The sequence below is a fragment of the Dermacentor albipictus genome, chromosome 1 (genome assembly GCF_038994185.2).
Source record: "Dermacentor albipictus isolate Rhodes 1998 colony chromosome 1, USDA_Dalb.pri_finalv2, whole genome shotgun sequence".
Lineage (NCBI taxonomy): Eukaryota > Metazoa > Arthropoda > Arachnida > Ixodida > Ixodidae > Dermacentor > Dermacentor albipictus.
The window spans coordinates 346,377,597-346,403,233 of NC_091821.1; the positions used below are offsets into that span (position 1 = coordinate 346,377,597).

At 45.4% G+C, this 25,637-nt stretch overlaps 2 protein-coding genes across 2 annotated transcripts; one reads left to right on the forward strand and one right to left on the reverse strand.

Moving 5' to 3' along the window:
- Window positions 1-1,443: 1,443 nt before the first annotated feature.
- On the reverse strand, window positions 1,444-11,313 carry LOC135917849 (tRNA (adenine(37)-N6)-methyltransferase-like). Its single transcript, XM_065451477.1, has 5 exons — window positions 11,036-11,313; window positions 10,822-10,937; window positions 10,219-10,408; window positions 5,780-5,955; window positions 1,444-1,994 (listed from the first exon to the last, which is right to left on the reverse strand). Exons 1-5 carry the CDS (start codon window positions 11,113-11,115, stop codon window positions 1,519-1,521), a joined length of 1,038 nt encoding a protein of 345 aa, XP_065307549.1. The 5' UTR covers window positions 11,116-11,313; the 3' UTR covers window positions 1,444-1,518.
- A 219-nt stretch (window positions 11,314-11,532) lies between these two features.
- On the forward strand, window positions 11,533-24,150 carry sau (Golgi phosphoprotein 3 homolog sauron). The gene is made up of 3 exons (XM_065452104.1): window positions 11,533-11,887; window positions 16,745-16,991; window positions 22,871-24,150. The coding sequence occupies exons 1-3, from the start codon at window positions 11,711-11,713 to the stop codon at window positions 23,293-23,295; spliced, it is 849 nt and encodes a 282-aa protein (XP_065308176.1). The 5' UTR covers window positions 11,533-11,710; the 3' UTR covers window positions 23,296-24,150.
- The last annotated feature ends 1,487 nt before the right edge of the window (window positions 24,151-25,637 follow it).

Consider the following 25,637-nt stretch of genomic DNA (forward strand, 5'->3'; position numbering starts at 1 on the left):
AAGTTATATAAATTGCGAATTCGTGTGAGTGGATACCGATGTGATATGTGCAGGGTCAAGAGCTGTCACTCTCTCCTACTGCTCTTGCCACTGCATTTGGCACGATGTTAATTACGATATAAAAATTATGAATTAAGAGAACAGATAGCGTTCTGTAGCATTTGCTTGGGATATTGAGGTAATGTAGGTACACTCGTGGACAACTTTCTTTGGCAATGTAGGCAGAGCTGCAAATGTGTTCCCGTGCCAAATTGTCTGTCGGCGTTTGACAGTGCTTTTGGTTGCTCAGAACAGACTGTGAATCAATGCAGCTTCCATTGCGACATTTCGCACTTGCCCAGACGTGGAAGAAAAAAGTGCAAAATAAGAACTTCTACATTCAGTAATGTGTTTGTCTTATTTAGCTCTTGCTAATAATGTTTGTTTTCTCGTCCCCGGCTTAAACTAATGTGGATGAAAACGCTGGCTCTTTTCAGAAGCTCTCGCTTGTACGTGCTTTGCCTCCATAGCTTTCCCTTCATAGCCACTGAATGTTGTCTGTGGGCATAGTCGGGTAATTAATGGGGAATTGTATTTACTAAATCCTGAATTTTACCCATTTTGGTTGGAAGAAAGGCCATAAACACAGGCATCGCGGTTAAGCGATCCATTGATGTTCGTGAAAGCTGTGTGGGCAAGTGCGAGGAAATTGGATTAGGTAGACTGAATTCTGACTTCTAAAATATTTTACGTTCAATGGAGGCTTCATTGTAGGCTTCAGGGCAACACTACCGTGATATCCAGATATATAGCCCAGATAAAATCTAGAGTAATTTGGGTAAAAGGAAAGAGTGTGGTACCTTTTGGCATACAATTGAGGAAAATTGAGAAAGAAATTGTAGGCAAAGGATGTGAAGGTTTTTTTATGCCAGTGTTCAGTCTTCCTCAAAACCTTCAAAAGGGCAGTCACCATCACTGTTGAACAAAATACTGGCAACTTCTCATGCAAAGTCTGTTGCATCCAGACATCCTTGCTGCTCAGCAACTAAAGATGAAGTGACTTCAAGTTTGGGGATTGTACAGCATTGTTTGCAAATCTCCCATGGTACCTAGTTTCTGCCAAGGTCACCATTGCAACAAAGGAGGAGGAACCAGAATTATTCTGTCTGCATCGTTCTGTATGACCCAGTGTTTGCCATGGTCACCATTGGTGGTAGTGGCAAAGGCACCAAACCCTTGAGGCAGTGGGATTACGAGTAGTGGGTTGATGTTCTGGGATTTTGATGTTCTGGGAAAAAAAAATCAAGCCAAGCCAGAAACAGGTGTGTTTCTCTCGGGGGTGGGGCATATCTAGGAATAGTATGGCATATTGCAGTTGTGCCACCCTTTTGCACTGTGCTACTTGCAACACACCTGTATTTGGCTTAACATGGTGAGGTGCTCATTTTCTTTAAGGTAACCCACTTCTTGCAGCTTTTAACTGCTACCCTTGGAAGATTAAGGCGTAGCAGCTTTCTTTTATTAGCATCTCTTTGGGAGCTAGCTTGTACAAGCAGGCTCGTCTCCTCCATCTTCTGCACGAGGCCATAGTTTCAGCACCTCGGCTCTCCCTTCATCAAACCACGCAGTGACATGGATGCTATCAAGAACACAGTAGTACAGCCTATCTGAGCAGTTGTCCTTGCGATGAATAGAACGTGGATCAGCCTTCAGAAGGCATTCCAAAGCTCTGGCTGCAGCATGCGAGTCCTCAAAGTGGTGCAAGCACCAAGAGCAGGGTTTTTCAAAAGCCGGGTGGCTGCTGCGCCCGTGAAAATGAGAGAGCTGCTCTCGTGCCCTTGGGGTAAAGTCAACTGCCAGTGTGGCGGCCTCCTCAATCCAGCTTGCCCATCGAACTTCGGGTGTCTCATCTAAGGTCCCCTGCTGGGGGCTGTCGTACTGAGGTAAGTATGGCTTAATGTCGAGGATTGGCGTCCCGTCCACAAGATCCACTCCAGACAGGTGCACCACAGAGCCTGCATAGTTGAGAAATGGATACCTGGTACTTGCATTGAAGACAAGAAGCACAGGTGTTGCCAGCCACGGCTAACATTCACCTAAAGCCTTTGTAAACACTCTTTGCATACTGTGGAGGCAACTAGCAGCATTAAAACAGCAGACTCGTGGTTATTGTGGCCATCTCGTGGGCACTGAAGGGGTTCCAAATTACTATTTTGATGCGATAGTGCAGAATTTCAGCTACAGTCATGCAGCATGCTACAAGCCGAGGCCAATTCCAGTGGTCGTTATCTGTTGTTTGAGTTGCAGATGGTTCTCTGTGTTCGCAAACTTGTCGAATGGTGCAATAAATGCTTATGCTAGCAGCAGTCTCGCCAATTTAAAGCCATGACATTGGTCGCATAACATGTGTGTAACAGTATGATGGCAATATCGTAAGAAGCCAACAAACACTGACACCAAGGACAACATAGGGGAAATTACTTGTGCTTAACATATTAAATGTAGAAACGATAAGTTAATGAAAATTAAAGTGGATGAAAAAACAACTTGCCGCAGGTGGGAACCGAACCCACAACCTTCGCATTTCGCGTGCGATGCTCTACCAATTGAGCTACCGCGGTGCCGTTTTCCCATCCACTTTCTTGGGTGTTTATATGTCCTAGTAGAACCGTGGGAGTGTTAGCCAGCGCCACCACTCACAGACCTTGGCGGCGGACGACAACAATAGTGTATTTAGTACATAAGTGTAGCTGAAGTTTATTTACATCGCCAAAAAATCAACGATGCGGGTAGGCCCGGGGAAAAAGTGAACACAATCACTTGAGGGAGGCCCGAGCCCCCCTGTACAAGGCATACAGCGAAAACGCAAAGTGTAAAAGTCATAGTAACACTCTGGCTATTTAACAAGGGCAAGTCTACAAATGTTGCAAAAACTTTTCTAGAATATAGGTAGACTCCAGTTCTGACTCTTATATGTAATGAACAGCAACACCTCACTTAATGACCTTAAAAAAGCCACTCGTCGGTGAAGTAATGGCTAGTTCTAGATGCCCATTGATTGGCCTGTAAGGCATCTTGGATAAACGAAATGCCCAATGCAACATGCATAGAACGGTCCATCGAAACCCGTGCACTGCTATTAAAACCTGTGTTCCATAGTCTGTGAGGCCGAATAAAGGTTGGTCACACAATACTTTTTGAATGACAAAGCACTTCCCCCCCCCCCCCTTTTTTTTTCTAAAGCTTGCAATCTCCACAAATCATCCCTTCTGTGCTCCTGTGGTATAAGTGGTTACTAATGGTATTGAAATCTAGGGTGCGATCTTGTACGCGTTCCAAAATAGAACGGAGGCGGTCCGTTCCACCGAGCCGCACACGCTTGGTCAGTTTGAACGGTGTCGAACGCCATGACGTCAATTGTGGAGTGATATCTGCTGTCGATCATTCCGTGTTGTCTGCTATCGGACGAACGCAACGGAACGGACCGCCAATTTCGCGACGGAAAGAACGGACCGCCTCCGTTCGAGTTTGGAACGCGTACAAGATCGCACCCCTCACGTCTTAAGAGGCCACCTTGTGTGTTACCTAGTTTCCGGCTTCTCGATTCTTGGGACAGCATACTTGGGCGATCACTTTCAGAGGCAATTCACCTTTCGTGAGACTTGCACTGTATTTGTCAAGTGTTCAACTAATAGCACACTTAGCAAAGCACCAGAAATGTCGGCCATATATGCGTGGATATCTGCATTGCCAAGTGTGTCTATCTCTCATAGTAAAATTATCTCTGAACCACCACCCTTAGGCAATAACTTCTGGGGGTACTTTTGAGATATTGCGTGACTAGTGCGGGATGCATCTACTATTGAGTGCATATTTGGCACTGTGCCAGCTGTTGCCTGTGGACATCAACGCATCTGGTGCGCTAGTCTTGCAAAAGTGAGTGTGAAAATAACACCACAGCTTGTGGGCATACATTCACAATTGTCAATGGTGATAACGTAAAGAAAAACATAGCAGTGAAACAAATTTTCTGTGAAAAGTTTACATACATAATTTAGCAACTGCCGAAAAGGTTTGTTCTAATAATTTCATATAGCTCAAATAAAGGTAGCACACCTAGACAACTTCCGAATGGTTGCTTTTGAAATACCTAATAAAGGTCCTTGACCAGCAAACGGCGATTGGAGAATTATATATTATGCCCAATCTGGTTGGTTGCCACTACCTCCCGAGATACAGCCACAACCAGTTCTTTGTAGTACTGAGGCAAGTCCTTGCTAATATGTATACTTTTGTACAAGCCCAATTGAAGTACAAATTATAAGCGGTGCCTCATCCGAGGACAAATTGCTCAAATTAACAAAAATGGGTGTTTGTGCTGCCTACTGTTCTGGGTGTATGGTCGTCTGGAACACGCTCCTTGGAAAAAAGCAGCTGTCTGCAATTCACAAAAGTTGTCTCTGTATGCTGATAACAGTGCAACCATGGACAACTCTGTATATAGGTAAATTTTGAAGGGCTGGCAGCTGATGTATTTTCACGTTTGCAAATAGAGTGTCCATGCAATCTTCTTTTTGTGCACAGGTTCAATGATGCAGGACAAAGCGTGCAGTGGCTTTCTGCTTGAAAACAAAGACAAGTTTACACAACAGAACACATGCCAACAATTACCTTGGAACACTTGCAATCGCCTGGTATCAAAACTACACTGACAAATATTCTGCATTCATGATGCATGGAATGTGCAGTTATAGCACAATTATAGACTCTCTTAACTTCGGGCTTGAAGGTTCCGTCTTCCCTCACTACCTTGCACACATTGCTGCTTATCGTTTTGTCAAGATCGTTATCCATATGCTCTTATACGCGCCTTTCAGGGGTCAGCCATTCCGTACAATGAAAAAAATGTGAGAATCACACTAAAATATTACCACAGGCATGCATAAGGGTGGTGGTAATCACAATGTTCTTTAAGCCAGGGGACTCCGGAACAATTGAATGATGAAGTGAAAAGTGGCAATTTGCACAAACATTGCACTCCTCTGACATGCTCCACAGTTTTTCTGGCCTAAAGTGGCAAGTGAATTTGTTAATGCAAATCAGGAGGATTAGTACAAAAATATATGAAGACAGCTGAAAGTATCCGGTAATTCCGTGTTGATTTTGCTACAGTACAATATGCACTTGCTACGCTACGATGCTCATCTTCTAAACTGGCTCAATGGTGCCAGTGTTGTGCTGCTAAATGCAAGGTCACAGGCTTTTAATGTCTTTTTCCTTGCTTTCATGTCATTACTGCTCTGCTGTGGTCTATCCGCTAAGACTGCAGTATCTATAGATAGAAGAATAAATCGTGCAGCAATGGTGGCTGCATTTCAATACGGGTGGAATAGAAAAATAAACATGTACTTAGATATAGGTGAACTTTAATATGTCTGATGGTCAAGAGGGAGGCACATAAGGTAGTAGGGAGGTTAAGCAGAATAGAATGTCATTTGCTACCTTACACTGGCAGATGGGGGACATAGAAAGGTAAATGAGATACAGAGAGCACAGGCATGATCGCTGCACAATGAACACATGACCCGGTTGGTCAAAACTGCTCTAGATCCCTCTGCTATGTCGTTCATCATAACTCGGGTATTGCTTTCGTGTAGTCACTGCAGCTTGTTGGGACGGTAATTTCCTTTTAGGCCACGCTAAACGTCACCGAACATTATCTAACTTCTCTGTCCAACATGCTCAAGTAAACTACAATGCACATAAATGCTAATGCATCTGAAAGGTCTTTAGGCTACACCTTGGACTGAGTGTAACCGGGCTAAGGTGAGCCCCACAGGGCAAGGTCGATGTGGGGAGCGGCTGGCCAGGACACCCCATGTCTGGCCACCTAGGCGGGGTGGTTGAACTTTGCTTCGGTATGCAAACTCCCCCGAGTCTTCCTTCTTGGTATTGCGGTTGAACACTGACAGCAGCCTGCGCAAGGAACATGGAAGATTCCGAGATGATGGAGCTACTGTGCAGCCGACGGAAAAGCTTCATAGCACAATTATGACTGCAAGAAGCAATCAAGCACGACTAGTCAAGTGCAGTCTGGATAGAGGCCTTTGAATTAGAAATTGTGCCTTCACAGTTTCGGCCTAGATTTATTTGCAACTGTTGCGATTCCTATGAACTTTGTTCTTGGCTTCATCCACCGCAATGATTGCTTTGCTGTCCATTACTCTTCTTGTCACTAAATATGCCTTCTTTTTCCTTTTTTTTTAATGCAAAGCTTCGTTTGCCTCATACCAGGCAGTATGCATGTATGCAAGTAGGTTTCTGTCTTGCCATGTTGTGGGCCCCTTCAGTAAAAAAGTTGTTTCCAATGTTGGGAGTGAACCAGTGTTCCCAGCAGAAGAGCTTGTACCATGTCCCGCTATCGAGGCGAGCCTGGCCAAACTCGCACCCACCCATAGGCTTGTGACATTTAAGGAGTGGCTGGCGGACATCACTCTCAACTACATATGTACAGGTCGTCATGCAGCTAAACTCGGCAGATAACAGCTAGAATAAGATGGGCAAATGTTGACTGGGGGTTTCTAAATAGTTTATTCTCTCTATCTACCTGGATAGGTCACTGACACATGCATACTTCTCTTGTCGCTGAAGTACTCTGTTGCGGAGCAGTTGGTTCACACTGAACAATATTTGTAATGGAACAGCGCTCTGTCCTAATTTTTTCATCTTTTCTTATTGTGTATTGCAGAGTAGATTACAAATATTGCTTAAAAGGTTGCTATTTTTCTACCAGTTTCTATCAGGCTGCAGAGAGAGGAATGTGCATCACACCACATAGCAACAATATCATAAGAAGCCAGCAAACACTGACACCAAGGAGAACCTTCGCGAAATGCGAAGGTTGTGGGTTCGGTTCCCACCTGCGGCAAGTTGTTTTTTCATCCACTTTAATTGCGATTAATTTATCGTTTCATTACTTCATTTATTAGCACAAGTAATTCCCCCTATGTTGTCCTTGGTGTCAGTGTTTGCTGGCTTCTTATGATATGACTAATAAAAATTGGGCCCCTCGGTTAACCCCCTTTCTTCTCGTTGATCACATAGCAACAAGTTGCTAATAAAAGCAACTGCATGCAAGTTTCACTGATCCTTCCCTTGTGGCACCCAGCACTTTAAAACACTGACATTCTACTGCCCTTGGATTGGTCCAGGCTGTAATTTTTATATTTTATTTTGCGTTCTAAAACACTATGTGACATTCTACTGCCCTTGGATTGGTCCAGGCTGTAATGCTTATATTTTATATTATTTTGAGTGTGCATCAACAGCCATTGGCCAAAACGAGTACACACTAGCTCAACACCATGACATGAACCAGACACATTACAGAAAAAAGAATCGCAAACACAATAACAAAACATCTAAAAAAGAGTGATGAAAAACAGGAGTTTAGGCAAATATGTCCATGTTATAAAGGAAATTAAAGGTGATCTGCAAACAAGACATGAGACAAATGGCACATGAAATCTTAGCGACATCAATAACCGGTCACAATCAATGGAGCCACACACAATTTTATGAAGGAACTGCATGTAATGCACAAGTTGCCTGTCTTGAAGAGTTGACATACTAAGATCTGCTAGGAGAGAATCATAGTTATAAAAACGATGCTGACCAATATATCTATCGTAAAGGATGTGTACAAATTTACGCTTAACATTTACGATTCGATTGGAATAGCTAAGGGAGGTGCCATTCCAGGCTACTGACGTGAACTCGAGACATGGTCTCATGAGAGCACAGTAAAGGGTATGCAGACACTCGTATCGATGAAACTTTCTTGTTAACCTAGAAATAACACCAATATGTCTCAATGTATGCAAAACAATTGAAGATGCATGCAACCAGAAATCAAGCTTCAATAAAGCCATGTAGACACCAAGGTCTCGTACATGGGCAGCACGAGATATGTTTCTGCCAAAAGAGTATAATCAAACTTAACTGAGTTGTGTTTTCTAGTGAGAGACATAACAGAAGTTTTCTTAATGTTCAGTTTAAGCCTATTCATCCAGTACCATTTCTCTATGTAGCCAATGTCAGCTTGCAAACCGTGACGGTAGTCCTCTAAATTCTCAATCTTGCTAAATAATTTTAAATTATCTGCAAAAAAACAAACCCTTGAGTTCGTGACATGTCGCAGCAAATCATTGGTAAAAAAATAGAAACAACAACAGCCCAGGATTGGAGCCTTGAGGCACTTCTGACGATGGTACAAATTTGTTGAACACACAGCCAGAAAATCTGACCAGATTATGGCGGTTGCCAAGGCAGTACATGGGGCAAAGTTTGTATTTTTCGAAAGCCTTAGTCATGTCAAAGTAGATAGTGTTTACCTGACTGCGGTTAAACATGTGAGGCCTACTGTATCCAAAAAAGGCACTTAAGTTTGATTCAGCAAATCGTCCTTTTAAATAACCATGCTGCAAAGACGAGATCTTCTGTTTGAAATATGAACTCATACGTTTGTACATTACCATTTCAAAAACTTTTGCAAGACAACAAATAAGTGAACACTGGTTGCAAATTATTCACATCACAAGCACTGCCGAATTTAAATACAGCAACAACTGCTGACAGCTTCCAATGGCAAGAAAAAACACCAGTGTACAAGGATAAGTCGTACAAATACGTCAAAGCAAGACTAAAAATGTAGGTGCATCCTTTGGTTATGAAGCCCCTCTTTGGCCCCTTGCACCCGGGGCCCACGGCCCCCCGGCCCCCCGTGTTGCTACGCCACTGCCAGAACAAGAGGATTGTGCACTGCTTGAACCTCAAAAACAGGCATGTTAGACATAATTAGATCTAAAATGTTACCAAGGCAATTCATCACGTTCTATTGCTGGAATGGAACAGATTGTAATGTTTTCTGACCAGAATACAAAAAATCTGTCATGTAGTTGTAGTCACCTTGATGTTGTCTTCACATAAACATGCTGGTCCACCTAGTAACACTTTGCAGAGCCCGAAATAATATTTCATAGCAAGCCACTAACCAAATGCTTCGCAAAACATTTGTTCGATTTAGCAGACAAGGCTTTTTATATGAGTCATGCAGCATCGGGGACCCAACATAGTGCTGCCCATGGTGGGGGAGAAAAAAAAAAAAAAACATTACAAGAGCTTAAAGGCCAGTAATAAAATTTTGAACCATGCAAAAATCCTAGCTTAAGATACTGTAGATATAGAGGAGCCTTTGTAAAAGACCGTATGATTGAAACAGTGAAAGTGTCATGAAAAGCTAGAAAAAATAGCCTATTTTGATGCTGAAACTGGGAGAAAAAGAAAAGACTGCCCTTACTGCTCGCTGGAAGTGATGCATGATCTAGAACGAGCGGCTCATCGGAATGGTCTCCAAGAAAATGTGGCGCCTGCGCTGTGCTGAAGAAATCTTGGAGGTGGTGTGTTGGGACTTTCATCATAGCGACAACCACCAAGTGCACGCACTAAAACTTTTGTTACAAGTGTTTGTGTTAAAGGTAATACTAAAGATATGACTGCAATAACTATGTTCACCCTAAGAAAAGAATAGGCCGTGTTTCTTAACAAAAGGTAGCCTCCGAGTGCTCATGCATGTGTGCAACAAGCTGTCATTTCCTGTCAAACAACCTTAAGAGGAAATAAAGTTTCTTTCATTCAAACTTCCATACACACAATCTACAAAGACTGGTGAATAAGTTTTGTATTGTGATATGCTAGCAAGAAAGCAGTTTGTAGCAAACAGCATAGCATCTTTCTACTAGAGGAACATGGCATGCATGCATGTTCAACTGACGAACACAACATGACAGATGGGTTTCCACTCTTGAAAAGGGAGGGGTTTCCTCATCAAAAAAGTTGCACTGCATGAATACTTGAACCAGACGAAGAAGCACCATTGACATGTTCATCCAATACACATTGCTGCTGGATGAGACAACTTTACATTTTATCATAGTTGTCCTGTTAGTACCCTTCGCTTTGTTCTAGCTTTCATGCTGGCATGCAATAACTTTTTTGTTCAAGGACCTTTATAGCTCTTGGCACTTATATTTAAGAAAACAAGATTAAGGGCAAACACTGACAAATAAATACTTTAATACCGCAAATAGTCTGAACCATGCTACTCACAATTTCAGGAGACTGCGTTCTGCCACACTAGGCAAACCAAGCACATAATGTGCGCCATGACTGACTGCTTACCAGACATGAGAAAACTTGTCAAGGCCCTCCAGACTATGCTCGGGGCATGTGAAAACTTGCTTGTCCAATATCAGAACTGCCTGGCTGTCGGGACAAATGCAGCCTTGGCGAGGTGTTCCATTCTTGTAGGGAAATGCTGTCTGAACATGTCCTATAGGCTGGAATGTAAAATCGCTGCTGTTCGCCGATTCTGAAAATAAGTATTTGCCAGTTGCCATGGCACTACTGCAAAAATAATACGGCCACCTAAAGGTGCATGCAAAGGTTATAGCATAAAAAGTGAGGCGTGAGTCAAAACATGCTTGAATAAGACGTATCTTACAACCGCGTAGCTGAGCAGAAACACACGAAAGTAGAAAACAGAGTTTGGGTCTAACTAATAGGCATGCACGTTCGATTATTCAAGACAGCTGTTATTCCATGCTCAACATTGAACATCCATCTATTCCTCCTAGGGAATTGTACCAGCCTGCAAGACGGAACTGTGCAAACAAATGCAACTTGCAAAAATGCTAAAGCAATTTTTATCATGGTAGTACTCATTTCAACGTCAATGAAAGTGTAACACAACTTCGCTGTCAAAAATCAGTGAGAAAAATGTACCGCAGACTCGTGCATGATGAGACGTAGCCTCAGTAGTGCCACTTCGCATTTTCAGTGCCTGCAAAATTTCCTTAGACTGTCTGTTGAACTGTGCGCTCATTGCCCGCAGTTTCGTCCTGCAATAGATCAGCACAATGATGAGATGGACCAATCGTCTCCACCATAAACCGTGGCAGTCAATGATTATAAATGTAAACGAAACGTTGACACTTACCGCAAATTGGCTATTTCGCTTCTGCATACCGTTAACTGCTGTTGGAGCACTTCTACGGGCGACGACGCTGTCTGCGGCATGACCACTGTTAGAGGGGCTCGCTTCGTGCGTCCGTTGTGCAGTGATACGTCCGAAATAATTATGAAAAATGGCTCATGTGCAATATGTGTGCAGCACGCTTTCGGCCCATTTAGCTCGCTGTGTTACCGCACACATAGGCTTGACACTAAATGCATACTACATGCAGCATGCATGTGGCGACATTTATGTTTATAACAGTGCGATAATTTCCGCAACTTTCGGTTTCGGCGATGTATTCATCAGAACGTTAAATAAATTTTATGTTGGCTGTTTTGCTGTAATTCTCAATGGCTTGTTCAGGGATGCGTAAAAGAGTTGAAAAACGTTCAATTAATTTGTTTTTTAAATGCCGGAACTTCAAATGTCTCATTTTCTTTTTCTTTGTTGATACGACACCGCTTACTAGGCGGTGTCAAGCGGTGATTCTTGACGTCATTGTCCGCCATTACTGCTGCTGCTCAGTTTTTTTTCTTGTATACGTGATTGGAGTGTGTGCTATGTGTTTGTGCAGAACGCGTTGGCAAGTGAAACCCTGCTTATAAGGGAAGGACTGTGTATGCCCACTTTCTGAGCAGTTCGCACCGATCAGGTACAATGCTACGCAAAGAGGGACTTGTTCAAAGAAAGAACGCTTGTTCGAACCCGGACGGTCGGGGCAAAGACGTGGACGAGTCTGTGAACCGACCAGAGAGCGAAGACGATGTCGATTCAAAGGAGACTCGCCTAACGCTGATGGAAGAAGTGCTTCTTTTGGGGCTTAAAGAAAAAGAGGCAAGTAATTCTATGCTGTGAAGTACACTCCGCTTTGGCGCATTTTAATGTATAGATAACAGTGCTGGGGTCTCCTTCCGGTGGTTCGCTTTGCCTAAAGCTTTCACAACGGAACCTCGCGCAGCGCTCTCTGTAGCCGCCCTCATGTCAGGGCCGCCGAGTTGGTTACGTAGTGATTGCGGATGCTTTTGCTCCTTTTGTACCTGAACTTTGCTGTTCTGGCGCCGCTCAAAATGTAGCGTAAGGAGTGGCAGCGGCATTGCATCGCAATAATTCGTTGAAACTTTCGTTCGATCTAGAAAGATTTCGTCCTACATGCCCTGCCGGCTGAATTGCACGGCAATGAATTCATGTGATTTAACCTTTCGAGATGCAGTTGTTTCACACGAGCGACACTGCGCAGTGAACGCGAGTGACGTCCGTCAGGCTTCTGAACGAAAAATGGTGCTTCTGAGAGCCTGTTGTCGTCCACCTGTTTTCCTCTGCCAGCTGCCTGGCGGTGCGCCTGCCTCGCATCGTAGCAGCTGCGCGTTTTTCAAGTGTGTGTCGCGGGTATCACCGCCCTGTCGTTTCATCGACGCTGCAATTGGCAGACGTTGATGAAGTCCGGCGGTGTGTTGAAACTCGAAAGCGGCGTGCACACTCATGACAGCCGCGAACTCGTTGAGCGGCGTACCTGTATCGGCGTTTCTTCTTACGTGGGGAATTCCGCGTTGCCTGCGGCCTTTCCTTGCGTTACTAGAACCAGCACGCGACGCGCGACTACAATGCCTGTTTTTTTATTGCTGCGTTCGTTGTTGTTCAGTAATTGAGCATATAAATAGCGCTCTTGCAGCTGAGCGCATGCGAAGCGTATACTTCTGTACAAGAATAAGTAGCATGTGTACCCAAGAGTTAATATAATTTTGGACGGATGTTTTCCAGAAATGCTGACGTTTGTGTATGAGCAAAGCACAAACTGTGTTGCCAATACAGTCGACGCTGGTTAATTCGAACTTTCGCATAATTCGAACGTACTGAAAAGTCCCGGTGAGAGGCCATACATATGGGGTGGGGGGGGGGGCAGCTATGGAAAAAAAAAAAAACCTGCGTAGTTCGAATGTGAAAGCATACCGCTTCAATTAATTTGACCCCCGCCAGTTTCCTCTCAGTATGCAGTGGCTACGAAGTCTTAAAAAACAAGACTTTCATCTGATGGGACTTCTTTACTTCTATTTGCAAAGCTTTACTTTTCCTTTCAGTTGCGCACAGCGTTTATACATGTCAATGCTTGCTACCGCATGCTGATTGAGTCGTACTTCAGCCTCAAGTAATACAACAATATTTGATTGTGTCTGTTTTACCGCCATTTTTTATTCCAAATATTGTAGTCCCATAAAGGTCGAATTAATGGGAGCTGATGGAACTCAATAATACATTTTCAGTTTCGAATTTCATACCTTGTAAATGGATTCATGCCATTTATTGAGTGGTAAAACCCACTGGTTGTTGTAGCCGGCCTTACTTCTGCAAAATTGAGCAGCATCTCTAAGGCAACAGCAGCCCGTCTAATCCAAATTTCGGGGAACGAATTATGGAAAATTTGCAAGGTTTAAAGCACACTTGTAAAATCAAAGGAAGGAAATAAGTGTTGAAAAAAATTAATTTTGATGCCCCATGTAACCATTTCTTGCATTGAAGTTCTTTCAATTAGTTGGGTATGCTAAATTGCATTATCATATGGTGGTATGCATAGTTAAAATATAAGCGTAATGATAGGGTGGGAGAAACCAAATAGGCAAAGTTTGCACAAGCAAGACGTATAATCATGGTGAAAGTAGCCCGAGAGGCACTCGGCCTTCGTTATCAACAGGATTGTCTGGTCTTTAGGGCTGGCTGATAAGAGCAGGATAGACATACATGTTTTTTTGTTATGCCGTCCCACAAATGTTGGCCAAAAGATTGAAAACCTTGCGTAGCACTGTTTTTTGAATGTGCTCATGGCTAGAGGTCAGCAGGTAATGTGGGGCCTCATGGTGTTTGCTGTGTGCATGCATTGTTTTTAACACTTAGCATATATATGTTGAACTGCTGTAAATTAACTCGCTTGGAAATTAGCGTCTGTGCTGCTGTTTCAAACTTGTCTTCATTTTTTTCTTTATGCAGTCAAAAACTTTCTTTTTCAAGAAATACCAACTGACTCAAAGATACACCTGAATAAAATAAATCGCAGAATTACTCTTATTCTTGAAATAATTATGGTCTTTAAGTTGGAAAAGAATTCAGAAATATTGATAAAATCCTAAGGAATGCACAGAGTGAGTGAAGGCAGTAATGTTATTCTGCATCTAAGCTAACCAACTAATGAGCTGTACACCTAAAGAGACCCTCATATGGAATATAAGTAGAGCTGGATGCATAACTTGCACTTATGGAAAACCACGAAACATCATTCCTATCATGAGGGGATGTTTGTAAGTCAGGCAAAATGTAAAATTGAAACTCATGGCTACACCAACTTGGAAGGTCTCGGCAGCTTTCATGCCATCATGAAATTCAGCAGCATCTGCTCAGGACTAGCCAAGTTCTTAGTGATAAACAAGCATTGCATTGCATTCAAATGAATCGGACTTAACCCAGCAACATTTGAGTACTTCTGTCCTGCAAAACCAGCCCGAATGTGCTCGGTGTATGGAATTACTAAATGCCACCGGCACTATGGTTTGCATGGAAAATAAGTAAAGGAGTAGTTTGGCTTTTATTTTTCTCTGCTGGTAATCAACTGCCCCCCCCCCCCCCCCCCCAAAATAAACGGAAGTGAAGTGTTGGAAAAATACTTCACTTGTCTAAACTGACCTAGTGTTGCCCTTCGAGAGTTTTGGCTTGTCCGTTAACTGTTACCCGTCACGGAACACCTCGTTCCTGAGATGTGGACAGCAGTAAAAATGCTGGTGGCAAGGTCCTGTAATGCTTTATCAAACCACAGTGCACAAGAAACATTTGTGATTCATGTGTGTTCTTGTTGAAGGAAAATAAAAAGAGCTGCATGTTAACAATTACTTTGCTGGGAAGTTGTTGAATTTGGATGCCAACAACTAAAAATAAGACATTTTGGCTCCCGCACGAAAGCCAGAACCTCTCATATTTTCAATTTTTGTGGTTGGCATCCAATTTAAATAACTTCTCAACAATTTCAACTACAATTTCAACCTCCCGACTAGACAGGTTTCCATTAAATACTTGGCTACAAAATTATGTTGCTGCTGATAGATTACACCAGCAACTAAGCAGAATATGGTTGGTCACTGCAATAGCAGCTTTTCCCCCTCTGGATAAAAACTACAAGGTGGTGCCACCAATGCGGCTTCTCGCGTTATTTCTAGTAATGTAGTATTCTGCCAATAGTGATACATATAAAGACATGCTAAAACTAAAACTTGCTAATGTCTCTCAAAACCAGAGGAGCACTTTTTCGAGTTGTTGCTATATTCATATATATTGAAATGGTGGTGATGGTACTTGCCAAAACTTGCTGCAACCTTCTTGCAGGTCAGATTTCTTGTCTGTAACGAAAGACTAATGAAAGAGAGGTGGTTTGAAAATGGGATCGTGATCAACTGTTATCAAATTGTGTTGTATTGTTGTGGAGTTCAGATTAACCAGCTGTTGTTACAGTTCTAAAAACTGTTGGAGACGTTGCACTGAAGTAACAGTTGCATTCGACAAGCACTTTTTGATGCATGTGAAAATGATGTGACAGTACAGAATGTTGGACCAAAAATTGAGCTCGATTTAGATGAGCCCTTTAACTAAACAGCTGGCTCATTTATGACTGGCTTGGAACAGCCGGCTCGTTAGTCTATGGCTGAGGCTGCTGAACTGAGGTTGCAGGTTCAATTTCCAGCCATGGTGGCCACATTCTGGTTAGGATGAATGCAGAAGCATTTGAATTTATTTATTTGATGTTCTTCGCAGGCTCCATTGTTGTGGTATTGCTGCGTGAGTGAGGTACAGTAGATAGATACAAAATGAAGCACTGTTTGTTGGTATGCAGAATTTTTAAAAATTTATGAACATTCTGCAGCAACTGAAGACATGAATGGAATACACACAGCTGTATAACACAGCTATTATGCAAGAACGCAATTAGTGAGCTGCAACTGAAGACACTGCTATGTTTCTATGCTTCGGCTTTAAGATAAAAACTAATAATTGCTACTTGACCAAAGCTTTTTATCACGCACTAACAAAAAACCCGTATTATGTTCTTTAATCTGAATAGTGCAGCCTTTAATGTCATTATTCTTACGATGACCTACCATTAATTCAATTACTTCTAGCAATTTCTTAAAAATAGCCCAAACTGCCAATAGAAATTAGGCAATATCCTTCCATAGGCTTCACTGCTGCAACTGTCATATCATGTGTGTTGCCTTCCAATCAGTCAAACTTTATCAGGAAGTCATTGTCTATTGTTTCACACCACACTTGGTGTGAGCTTACTATTTCACACAGAACCTACAAAAAAAATTTAGAGCGGTTTGGGTTCCTCAGCTGAAGTAACAGCGGTGTACAAGTACTGTCTAGCCAAAGAGCAAAACCACTTTGTACAGCATTGTCTTTATAGAAACTATTTCACCCTCATAGAATATAGGGTGTCGTTGTTTCCTTTACATTTTTTTTTATTTTTTGAACTGAAATAGCTGCAGACATGTGCTCTTGATTTATTTTGCTTGGACTAGGGAAGTACTTTATGAAATGCATACATTGTTAACACGGTGTACAAGACTATATTTTGAGAAGTTGTGATACAATAGTTTGCCTGTACTGTATGTGGTGGTGAGCTGCTGACGTTTTGGAGGTCGCTGGCACATGCAGGGCTACACATCCTTCTGGAATGACTGCATTTCGTCCGGCCTGCGAGGGTGCATCCTGGTGGAGCTGGCATTGCGAGGCCGCATTGAGCTAGAGCGATGTGGGGTGCGGCGCCGGTCGCTGCTGCTGCGCAAGGTGCTGCTACGCTCGGACACACCTACAGGCGACGTACTTCTGGATGAAGCATTGCGCCACCTCAAGGAGACTCGACCCCCCGAGACCTTGCAGGCCTGGATTGACTACCTAAGTGGTAGGAGAGCAGATGCTGGGTTTTATTAAAGGCCTAGCACGTGCATTAAAGCTCATGGCAGCAGGCCAAGGGTCAGGTGACCATTGTGCCAATGGCAAGGGATGTTGGCATGCACATCTGCTTTGCAGTGGCACATCAACATATCATGAAAAAAAAAAGACACCTTCCACCTGATTGTAGCTAAATGCTCCAAATGGAACAAACTAATTTCTTGAAAAGCAAACTTAGCAACATAGAAAAGTGTGGACTTGTCCATGATTACGGTACAGACAGGACCTCTGCAAGTCCAGCACAGGTACTTTGTCAGCTGAGGCAGCCAGGAGTGGTATTTTCTAATGATCTACTATTTTATTTTCTATCTCTTCTGTTTTCATTTAGTGTAGTGTGGGTTTGATACCGCTGTGTCACCAAGAAAGGAATTGTAAATAGGGATGGTATCGTGTAAAACTATTCCAATCTGTTTTTATTCCTAATCGGCCATTAGCCCTCCCTCCTCGATAGTTCAAAATGGCTCGGGCTCTGCCCATATGGGCGTGACCCCAGCCCATATGGGGTGGACCCGAACCATACTGTTGTGGGTGAAGAAAAACCAGACAGATGCTGGTGCCTGGTGTCCACAAATTATGTTTTAGTTGAGCCCGTTCAATCAGGCGGAAGCCTCATTCCGCTAATTCCACTGCTTGCGCACCTGGGTGTGTTATCGTATTCTGTGACCGGACCATTGTGACACGTAGTGGTGCACTACAGGGCACCCCTTCTAGCGAGGAAGCCGTGAGCTGGACGCATGGCAAAGCGTAGATTGCGGTGGTATGAAATGCACACGGCGAGTAGGACTGGCCTGGTTGGGAGGGAATGTGACAGCAGAAGTGGCTGAAGCATCTGAGTCCAAGCAGGCAAGCTTCAAACAGTTGACGGGGACCGTATCTTACCGGCCATTGATGAGCAATAGAAAGTGTTTAGGTGCATGCTTTAGTACTTTGAACGAGCCATCATACGGAGATCGTAATGGAGGACACGCAGTGTTGTGGCGCATAAAGACGTGTGTGCAGTTCTCAAGGCCAGGGCTGACGTATACACACCGGGAAGAATGTCATTGTCGGTGGGGGGGGGAGGGACTATGCATAGCGCTGCGTAGACAGTAGGCATAGTCTCGGGTACGGTGGGCGAGTCGTCTAATAGTTTGCCAGGGACTCATTGAGTGGTGCCAAACATAAGCTTGGCAGTGTTGGTGGAAGAGTCACGGCGATGAGTGGTGTAGATATCAAGCATAACGAAAGGAAGACGCTCTATCCATGATGCAGGAAAAGTTGAAGCCATGAGTGAAGCCTTCACTTGGCGGTGAAAACGTTCAATGATCCCGTTGGATATTGGATGGTAGGAGGTAGTCTTGATGTGATTGATGCCGAGTAGCTGAGATAGACTGGGTAATTGTCTAATTGACGACCACGGTCAGTCGTAATAGTGGAAGGGACACCGTAGCGGCTAATCCAGAGTGTGATGAGTGCTCGAGCTATCGAGTCTGCCGTTATGTCCAGGAGGGACATCGCTTCAGGCCATCACGTGAACCTGTCAATGCAGGTTAACAGGTAGTGATGGTTCCCACAGGGTGGAAGGGGGCCAACGATATTGACGTGCAGATGGCTGAAGCAGGCATCTAGGGATGGGAATGTGCCAAGAGGAGTCACAATGTGGTGATGCACTTTAGACAGTTGACAGTTGAGGCACGCGCGTGACCAGCGACAAATATCTACGCTGATACTGGGCCGCACATAACGAGAAGTGACGAGTCGCTGTGTTGCATAAATGCCAGGATGAGCCAAAGAATGGAGAGCATCAAAAACGGCCCAGCGGTATGGGCGATGCATGTAAGGATGAGGACATCCGGTTGACGTATCACAAACGAAGGGGCATGTCGCCATGAGGAAGCATGATATCTTCAAACACCAGAGAGGTACCGTTTATTCAAAGCAGCTGGAGCTTGATGTCGACACTCTGGGCGGTAGTCATGGTCGTGAAGTCGATGACCAGTCGGCCATGGTCCATTGCATGGATGGCGGCGTTGGATTTTCCGCTGACGTCACGAATGTCACTGATGAATTCAGAAATGTAGGCAAGCTCTCTGATTTCGTGGGGAGCGTAGGAGGTGTTGCTGGACGCTAGGGCAAAAGTCGATGGCTCATGGTTGCTAAGGACATGGAGGGAACATCCCTTGAGAAAATGTCGAAAGTGCTTCACAGCCAAATAGATGGCAAGCAGCTCTCAGCCGAGCATGCTGTAGCGGTGCTGAGGGAGTGCAAGCTTCTTGGAAAAGAAGGCGATGGGCTGCCAAGCATCAGCAACGAAATGCTGCAAGACTGCACCAACAGTGGTGTCCAATGCGCCAACCATGACAGATGTTCGGGCGTCGCATTTGGGGTGGACGTGGAACGTTGCAGAGGCAGTGGCTTCTTTAATGCCTCTAAACATACAATCAGCGGTGTCGTTCCAGGCCGTGGCAGTATTCGGTGTCTTGAAGCCCAAGGGAAGGTTGTCTAGAGGCTGCAGTATATTGCCACTGTGAGTAATGAAGTAGCGGTAATAGTAGGCGAGGCCAAGAAATTCACGCAGTAGGCTGGTGGTGGATGGCTGATTAAACTCAATGGCTGTGACACGCGTCTGGAGAGGACGAACTCCGCATGCATTGACGCGATGGTCGAGAAAATCCAACATCATAATGCCAAACTTGCTCTTCGGACCGTTAACGACAAAGCCAAACTTGCTCACTCTTGCAAGCACTTGATGTAGATGGAGCTTGTGAGCTTCGACGGTGGTGCTGTAGATGAGGATGTCGTCAAGATTGGCAAAGCAGCATGTCAAGCCACACATACCTAGTCAACGAAACGCTGGAATTTCTGGGCCGCATTACGAAGACCGAAAGGCACGCACAGATATTCGAATAGGTTGAAGGGTGTTGTAATAGCAGTCTGGGGTACCTAAGGGTTCCACAGGGATCTGGTGGTAGGATTTCACCAGGGCGGAGTTGCTAAAAATGGTGCAGCTATGCAGTGCCGACGTAATGTCCTGAATGTGAGGTATAGGGTACCAGTTCAGAACAGTGCCTTGTTAAGAGTACGGTAATTGCCACAGCGGCACCAGTCACCATTCTTTTTGCACACCACATGGAGTGGCGAGGCCCAAGGACTGGAGGAAGGAGGAACGAAGCTGAGGTCAAGCATGTGTTGAAACTCCTCTTTGGTGAAGCTAGACGATCCGGTGCGAGGTGACGAGCCCAAGCAAACACGAGGGCCAGTGGTGATGGTATGAAGTGCTACACTGTCTAGAACTAGGCATTATGAAGTGCTAGAACTACGAAGTGCTACACGTCTAGAAACTAGGCAGGACGGCTGACCAAGTGTCAGAAACAGCCATGTGCGCCTGGAGAAGCCGAAACGGTGGAGCACAACAGGAAACTCCTTGGACAGTTAAGCTCGTCTCGGAGTGCAAGATGCGGCTAAGCTGCACGTCGACGACGAGCTTGTAGTGCCAAGGAAAGTCGGCTCCGATGATGGACTGGCACCTGGCCGCGATGACAAAGATCCAGTGAAAGGTACGTGTGAGGCTGATGTCAAGAGTCACTGACTTCCATCCGTAGGTCCGGATGGTCGATCCATTGACCGCGGTGAGAGGAGGCTAGTCAGGAGGATAGCAGCGCTCAGCCAAGGTGGGAGGAAGAAGGCAAGTCTCGGTGCCAGTGTCGACGATATAGTGGTTTTTGGTGATATGGTCGGGGATGTGGAAAAGGCGACTGAATCTGGGGTCAGGAACAGCGGTCACCGTTGGTGTTCGGCCCAACCGTTTCCTGTGGAGGAGCAGGGATGGTGGCACTGGTTTGCGTGAGAGCCATAGCGACAGTGGTACCAGCAAAGCGTAATGGGAGAGGAGAACGGTGTTCAGGGTGACCGAGGCCGGGCCGGCGAGGTCATGACAAAGAACATAGACGGTGTGCTTTGATGGCAGCGACCTCAGCTGTCAGTCGGGCTACTTGCTGCGCATAGCTGTCGCCAGAGGCTGTGCCGTGGGATGGAGGATCAGGAGAGCAATGAACTGTGGCCACAGTGGCAAAACCAACATCCATAATCTTGTTGGCCAACTCGGCCAGAGATTCCAACGTCGAGAATGAAGACACAGTCACGGTCATGTGCACCTGCGGTGGGAGGTGCCGCAGGAAAAGTTCCCTGAGAAATGTGCCGTCATTTGAAGAAGTCAGGTCTCTGCCAAGGCTTGCATGCGGCACAATAAGTCGGTAGGCTTGTAGCCGCTGAGCTCCTCCAATGTAAGAAGTTGTAAGCGATGCTGCTCCGTTTCAGTGGTGCACTGGATGAGTGCTACCTTAAGGTGGTCATAGGGGCTGTCGATGGGCGGAGAGCGTAGAACATCGCGAACAATCGCAGCAGTAGTAGGTGGAAGCACTCCAATGACATGGTCGAACATGGTCAACTGCGAACTGAGGCAATAGTGATGGAACAAGGATTCCATGGTAATGAACCAAAGTTCCGAGCCCGACGACCAGAATTCTGGGAGTTTGAGAGCGGATACCTTGGGGTCGCGGGGTAGTGGCACTGACTGCAGTACTTGATCAGGAGAATCTGAGGCCATGGCTGACTGGATAACTAAACCGAGGACTAGTGACTGTGTAGACAGCAGGGCTCAAGCTCCTTGTGGCGGTAGGCCCAGCGAGGCAGCTGCGGCAGCCGGAGCTTGCAGCGATGATGCAGAGTCCGGAGCCACCAATATGTGGGTGAAGACGCTGGTGCCTGGTGTCCACAAATTATATTTTAGCTGAGCCCACTCAATCAGGTGAAAGCCTGATTCTGTCAATTCCACTGCTCGCACACTGTCAGCGTGCTGGACATGTCATCTTTTGTGACCGGACCATTGTAGCATGTAGCAGTGCACTACACTGTCCTATCAGAAAGGCTAATGGCGGATTTGGAAGAAAAACAGATTGGAATAGCTTTATGTTATACTGGCCCAGTATGTGGAGACTTTGAAAGTCAGGTAGAGGAAACTAGAAGTGTTCTCCAGCAGCTCTCATGACACCACAGATTTTGACAGTCTTCAGCTCGCGCTTTAGTGGCATTTTTCACATTTAGAATGAATTGGAGTACCATGTAATGCTGCCGAGGGCAAGGCCTAAAGGAATAGCAGCATCACTGCTGTTCCCCATGTCTGTCATAAACACTAATTTGTCTTAATGCTCGATGATATTTGCTGTGCACGTGGTTTGAGCACGTCACAGGATTAAGAGGTCCAAGGTTGGATCCTATACCAAGTAGTTTATTTCTACAGCCACATCCGTGCTGGCCATAAGGGCTTTGATATATAGACACAATTTGCTGGGAGACTTAATCATGATGTGTTTTATGTCCCCATCCGTACTACACTGCAGCCCATTAAATTGTAAGAGTTATCATGACACATAAAATGATGACGAAATAAAATTGTCACGTAATGCAGCCAAGCCAGAGCGTTGTGTAGCTTGAATCGAACTTTTAAAGTTGTTATTGTAGCTTTTTCCTTCAATCATCTTGTTTTTTACGCAGTTATGTGAAGGAGGTACTTTATTAATGGAAACATTGCATTTGTCCAGGTAGGAATTTCGCTTCTTCAAATATGAGCTTTGATATTCCAGTAGTTTTGCCAAGATGTTTTCTTGAAAACTGTGTAGTGATGTTTCTCAGCACTGCGTTATTCACTGCGTCGGAGATCTGTGGATCAAGCACACTGATATAAATATTGGATATTTACTCCGCAGTTTATTTTACATTGCAGGTTGTAGTTTTGGAATTAGTCAGTCATTGTACAAACGCACATTCACCTACTGGTTTGCTTGTATGCAGGTGAAACGTGGAATCCTCTGAAGCTGCGATACCAGCTGCGCAATGTCCGCGAGCGTCTAGCCAAGAACCTGGTGGAAAAGGGAGTTCTGACCACAGAGAAGCAAAACTTCCTGCTCTTTGACATGACCACGCACCCGCTGGTAGACCAGACGTCCAAGGGCAAGCTGGTGCGCCGAGTGCAGGAGGCAGTGCTGAGCCGCTGGGTCAATGACCCCCAGCGCATGGACCGGCGGCTGTTGGCACTGCTGGTGCTGGCACATGCCTCTGATGTGCTGGAGAATGCCTTTGCACCGCTCTCAGACGATGACTACGAGCTGGCCATGCGCCGGGTGCGCGAGCTGCTCGAGCTCGACATGGAGGCTGAGGCAGCCAAGCCCAATGCCAACGAGGTCATGTGGGGTGTCTTTGCTGCCTTTGTCAAGTGATGCAGCCATGACCCAACCACCCCCGCACCCTGAAGGAGGATAGAGGGGAAGATAGTGGGCTGGTGGAGTGCCCTTCTTGGGCACACTTCCAGCCCTGCCGAGTGCCTCTGGTCATAACGCCTCTCTTTGGAGCAAGCCCGGTCCTTGGGGGAGTAGTGGCAGGAGCTGCAAGCTTTCAGTTCTCATACACATTCGTGCTGCTATCATGGAAATCAAGGCAATAAGAGCGAAAATTCTCCATACATTTGCAAAGCTACAGGCACTTAATGTAGTATTGTGCCGGTGTTACTATTACTGGAAGTTGAAGCTTCAGGTGCTGTTACGGCACTAACATGTGATCGTTACCTCAACATTACTTCATTGAAACAAGTGAGACAAAAGCCATGTCTATGCGTCATATTCTTAGCCTCTGTTGTTTCTATGCCCAATGCCATAGTGTATTGCATAACTGAAAGCTTGCAACAAGGTTGGGTGGCCCCCAGCTGGGCAGTGCTTGCCCACTCCAAGTTCTTGGCCCCAAAGCTTTTTCCCAAGCACTGGACCAGATGTTTTTTTTTTTCCCCAAGGGAGCGCGGGAGGCAACCTTTGTGCTAATCCAGAGCTCCAGCTGCCTGACACTGCAAAAGACCCCCGGTGTGCTTTGTGCTGCACATTACAGAAGGTCTGTCCTTGTACATAGCTGGGCCTTTTATTTTTTTTTCACTCCTGTGGGTGCGGCTCTTGCCGTCAGCCTGGCGGCTTCTGCAGTAGCTCAATGCCAGCTGGGAACCTCTTTCTTCTTTCGCTGTATTCTTTTGGTAAAAGGTGGCTCTCCTGTCGTTCTGATTGTAAATAAACACGCTGCTCTCAACTGAATGTCCAGTTTATACGTTTAATGCGCTAACGGGCACGTACCACAGGGCAAGAACGGCATGGAAAAGATGACACGGACACAGTGATGCAAACATTACAGTGCTCTTCACTATTTTATACAATTCACCTGCCTCGCCTTCAGTCCGTGCTAAAAGTCCGTAACTCTTCCCTTCCGCTCCCAGTCTCCGTAACGAGTTGGTTCGGGCCCGGTGGGGCCACCGACTTCACCAGTCTTTGGGTTGGTGTTTTCAGGAAAACGAGCGAACGGATCCTTGCCAGACGAACTTGAGTCGCTTTTCTCGCCAGCGCTTGCATTTGCGGGAGTGCTCACTGGTGCAGGCTCGGCCTCCTTGTGGCACAGGCGCACAAGGACAGGAACACGTTTCACCAAATCATTTCCGCACAGGCGCAGTTTCGTGGCGTTTGCGAGCATGTCGGACTGAATGTTGCGGAACCCTTGAGAGCGCGGACGGCCACGGAGTCTGGGTGCTAGAAGCTTTAGATTTAACTGTTTACCTTTTTCACGTAAGTTGCAACCTTCTACTTGCGGGAATTGACCACTTGCAGAAGTCGGAGCGCCACCTAGCGCGAAAAACGGGAAGCTTGCGCCTCGCCGCTTGGTTGGAAAACATCCCGGCTCCAGCCTTGCTTTGGTACGGCGGCATCGAGTGGCGACTTTGTGTTTGCAGCGCTTCTTTCACGTTTTGTGAAAGCGCCGACATTCTTTGGTAGTTGCCATATATGACCTGCCTTAAATATGATTGAAGAGGACTTCATTTTCTTGCCGTTTTTGCAAATGTGACGGACAGCTGACTTCTCAGAGCGCTGAATAATGAGCGACAATGCGTGGGGTTATCTTCATGCCAACACTTCGTCCGTTTGTCAGGCACACCGCCGATGGGCTTTAAAAAAATAGGCTTAAGTTAAGCACATAAAACTTAACGTAAACACCGTGGACCTTCCACTTGGCCTCATAGGAGCTACGTACACGCCATCCATGAAGTCAGGCATCTACGTGGTTACAGCATGGTTCACAAAAGCCATTGGCGACATTGCCGGAGAGCACTGTGAATGTGTGGCCGGATGAGTGCTTTATGCCTGTCGCATTCCCCGAACTCTTAGTTGTTGCATGGAACAACAGAAGTACACGTTCTAGCTTGCAAATTTGATATTCATCTCGTGCTGTTTCGCCAAACTGCTGTGTTGCATGCTTGTGGTTTACGAAGCCGTTTCCCAAATTTCGCATGCGCTATATGTACGCGGTAGGTTATTCAGTCTGTTTTTGCGAGCGCTAAGGCCTCAACGCTCACGCCAACCTATTTTATTATATGTTATATTAGCTTAAATATGGGCAGCGTGTGCGTCCGCAGGCCAGTACGCTCGCGCTCACTCGCGAATACTCATCAAGGCAGATAGTTTGACGAATTGGTTCGAAGTCATGTTGGAGGAGAGTGTAACACAGCTGACATGTACGGAAAAAAAGAAGATGA

What these genes read in the sequence shown, in the direction of transcription:
- LOC135917849 (XM_065451477.1), bottom strand. Translation starts at nt 11,115, where the DNA reads ATGCCGCAGACAGCGTCGTCGCCCGTAGAAGTGCTCCAACAGCAGTTA. An exon ending in TCATCATGCACGAGTCTGCG is followed by an intron (nt 10,409 to 10,821) that starts GTACATTTTTCT and finishes ACTTATTTTCAG; the next exon opens with AATCGGCGAACAGCAGCGAT. An exon ending in CCGGTTACACTCAGTCCAAG is followed by an intron (nt 1,995 to 5,779) that starts GTGTAGCCTAAA and finishes TCAACTATGCAG; the next exon opens with GCTCTGTGGTGCACCTGTCT.
- sau (XM_065452104.1), top strand. Translation starts at nt 11,711, where the DNA reads ATGCTACGCAAAGAGGGACTTGTTCAAAGAAAGAACGCTTGTTCGAAC. An exon ending in TGGGGCTTAAAGAAAAAGAG is followed by an intron (nt 11,888 to 16,744) that starts GCAAGTAATTCT and finishes TGGCACATGCAG; the next exon opens with GGCTACACATCCTTCTGGAA. An exon ending in CTGGATTGACTACCTAAGTG is followed by an intron (nt 16,992 to 22,870) that starts GTAGGAGAGCAG and finishes GCTTGTATGCAG; the next exon opens with GTGAAACGTGGAATCCTCTG.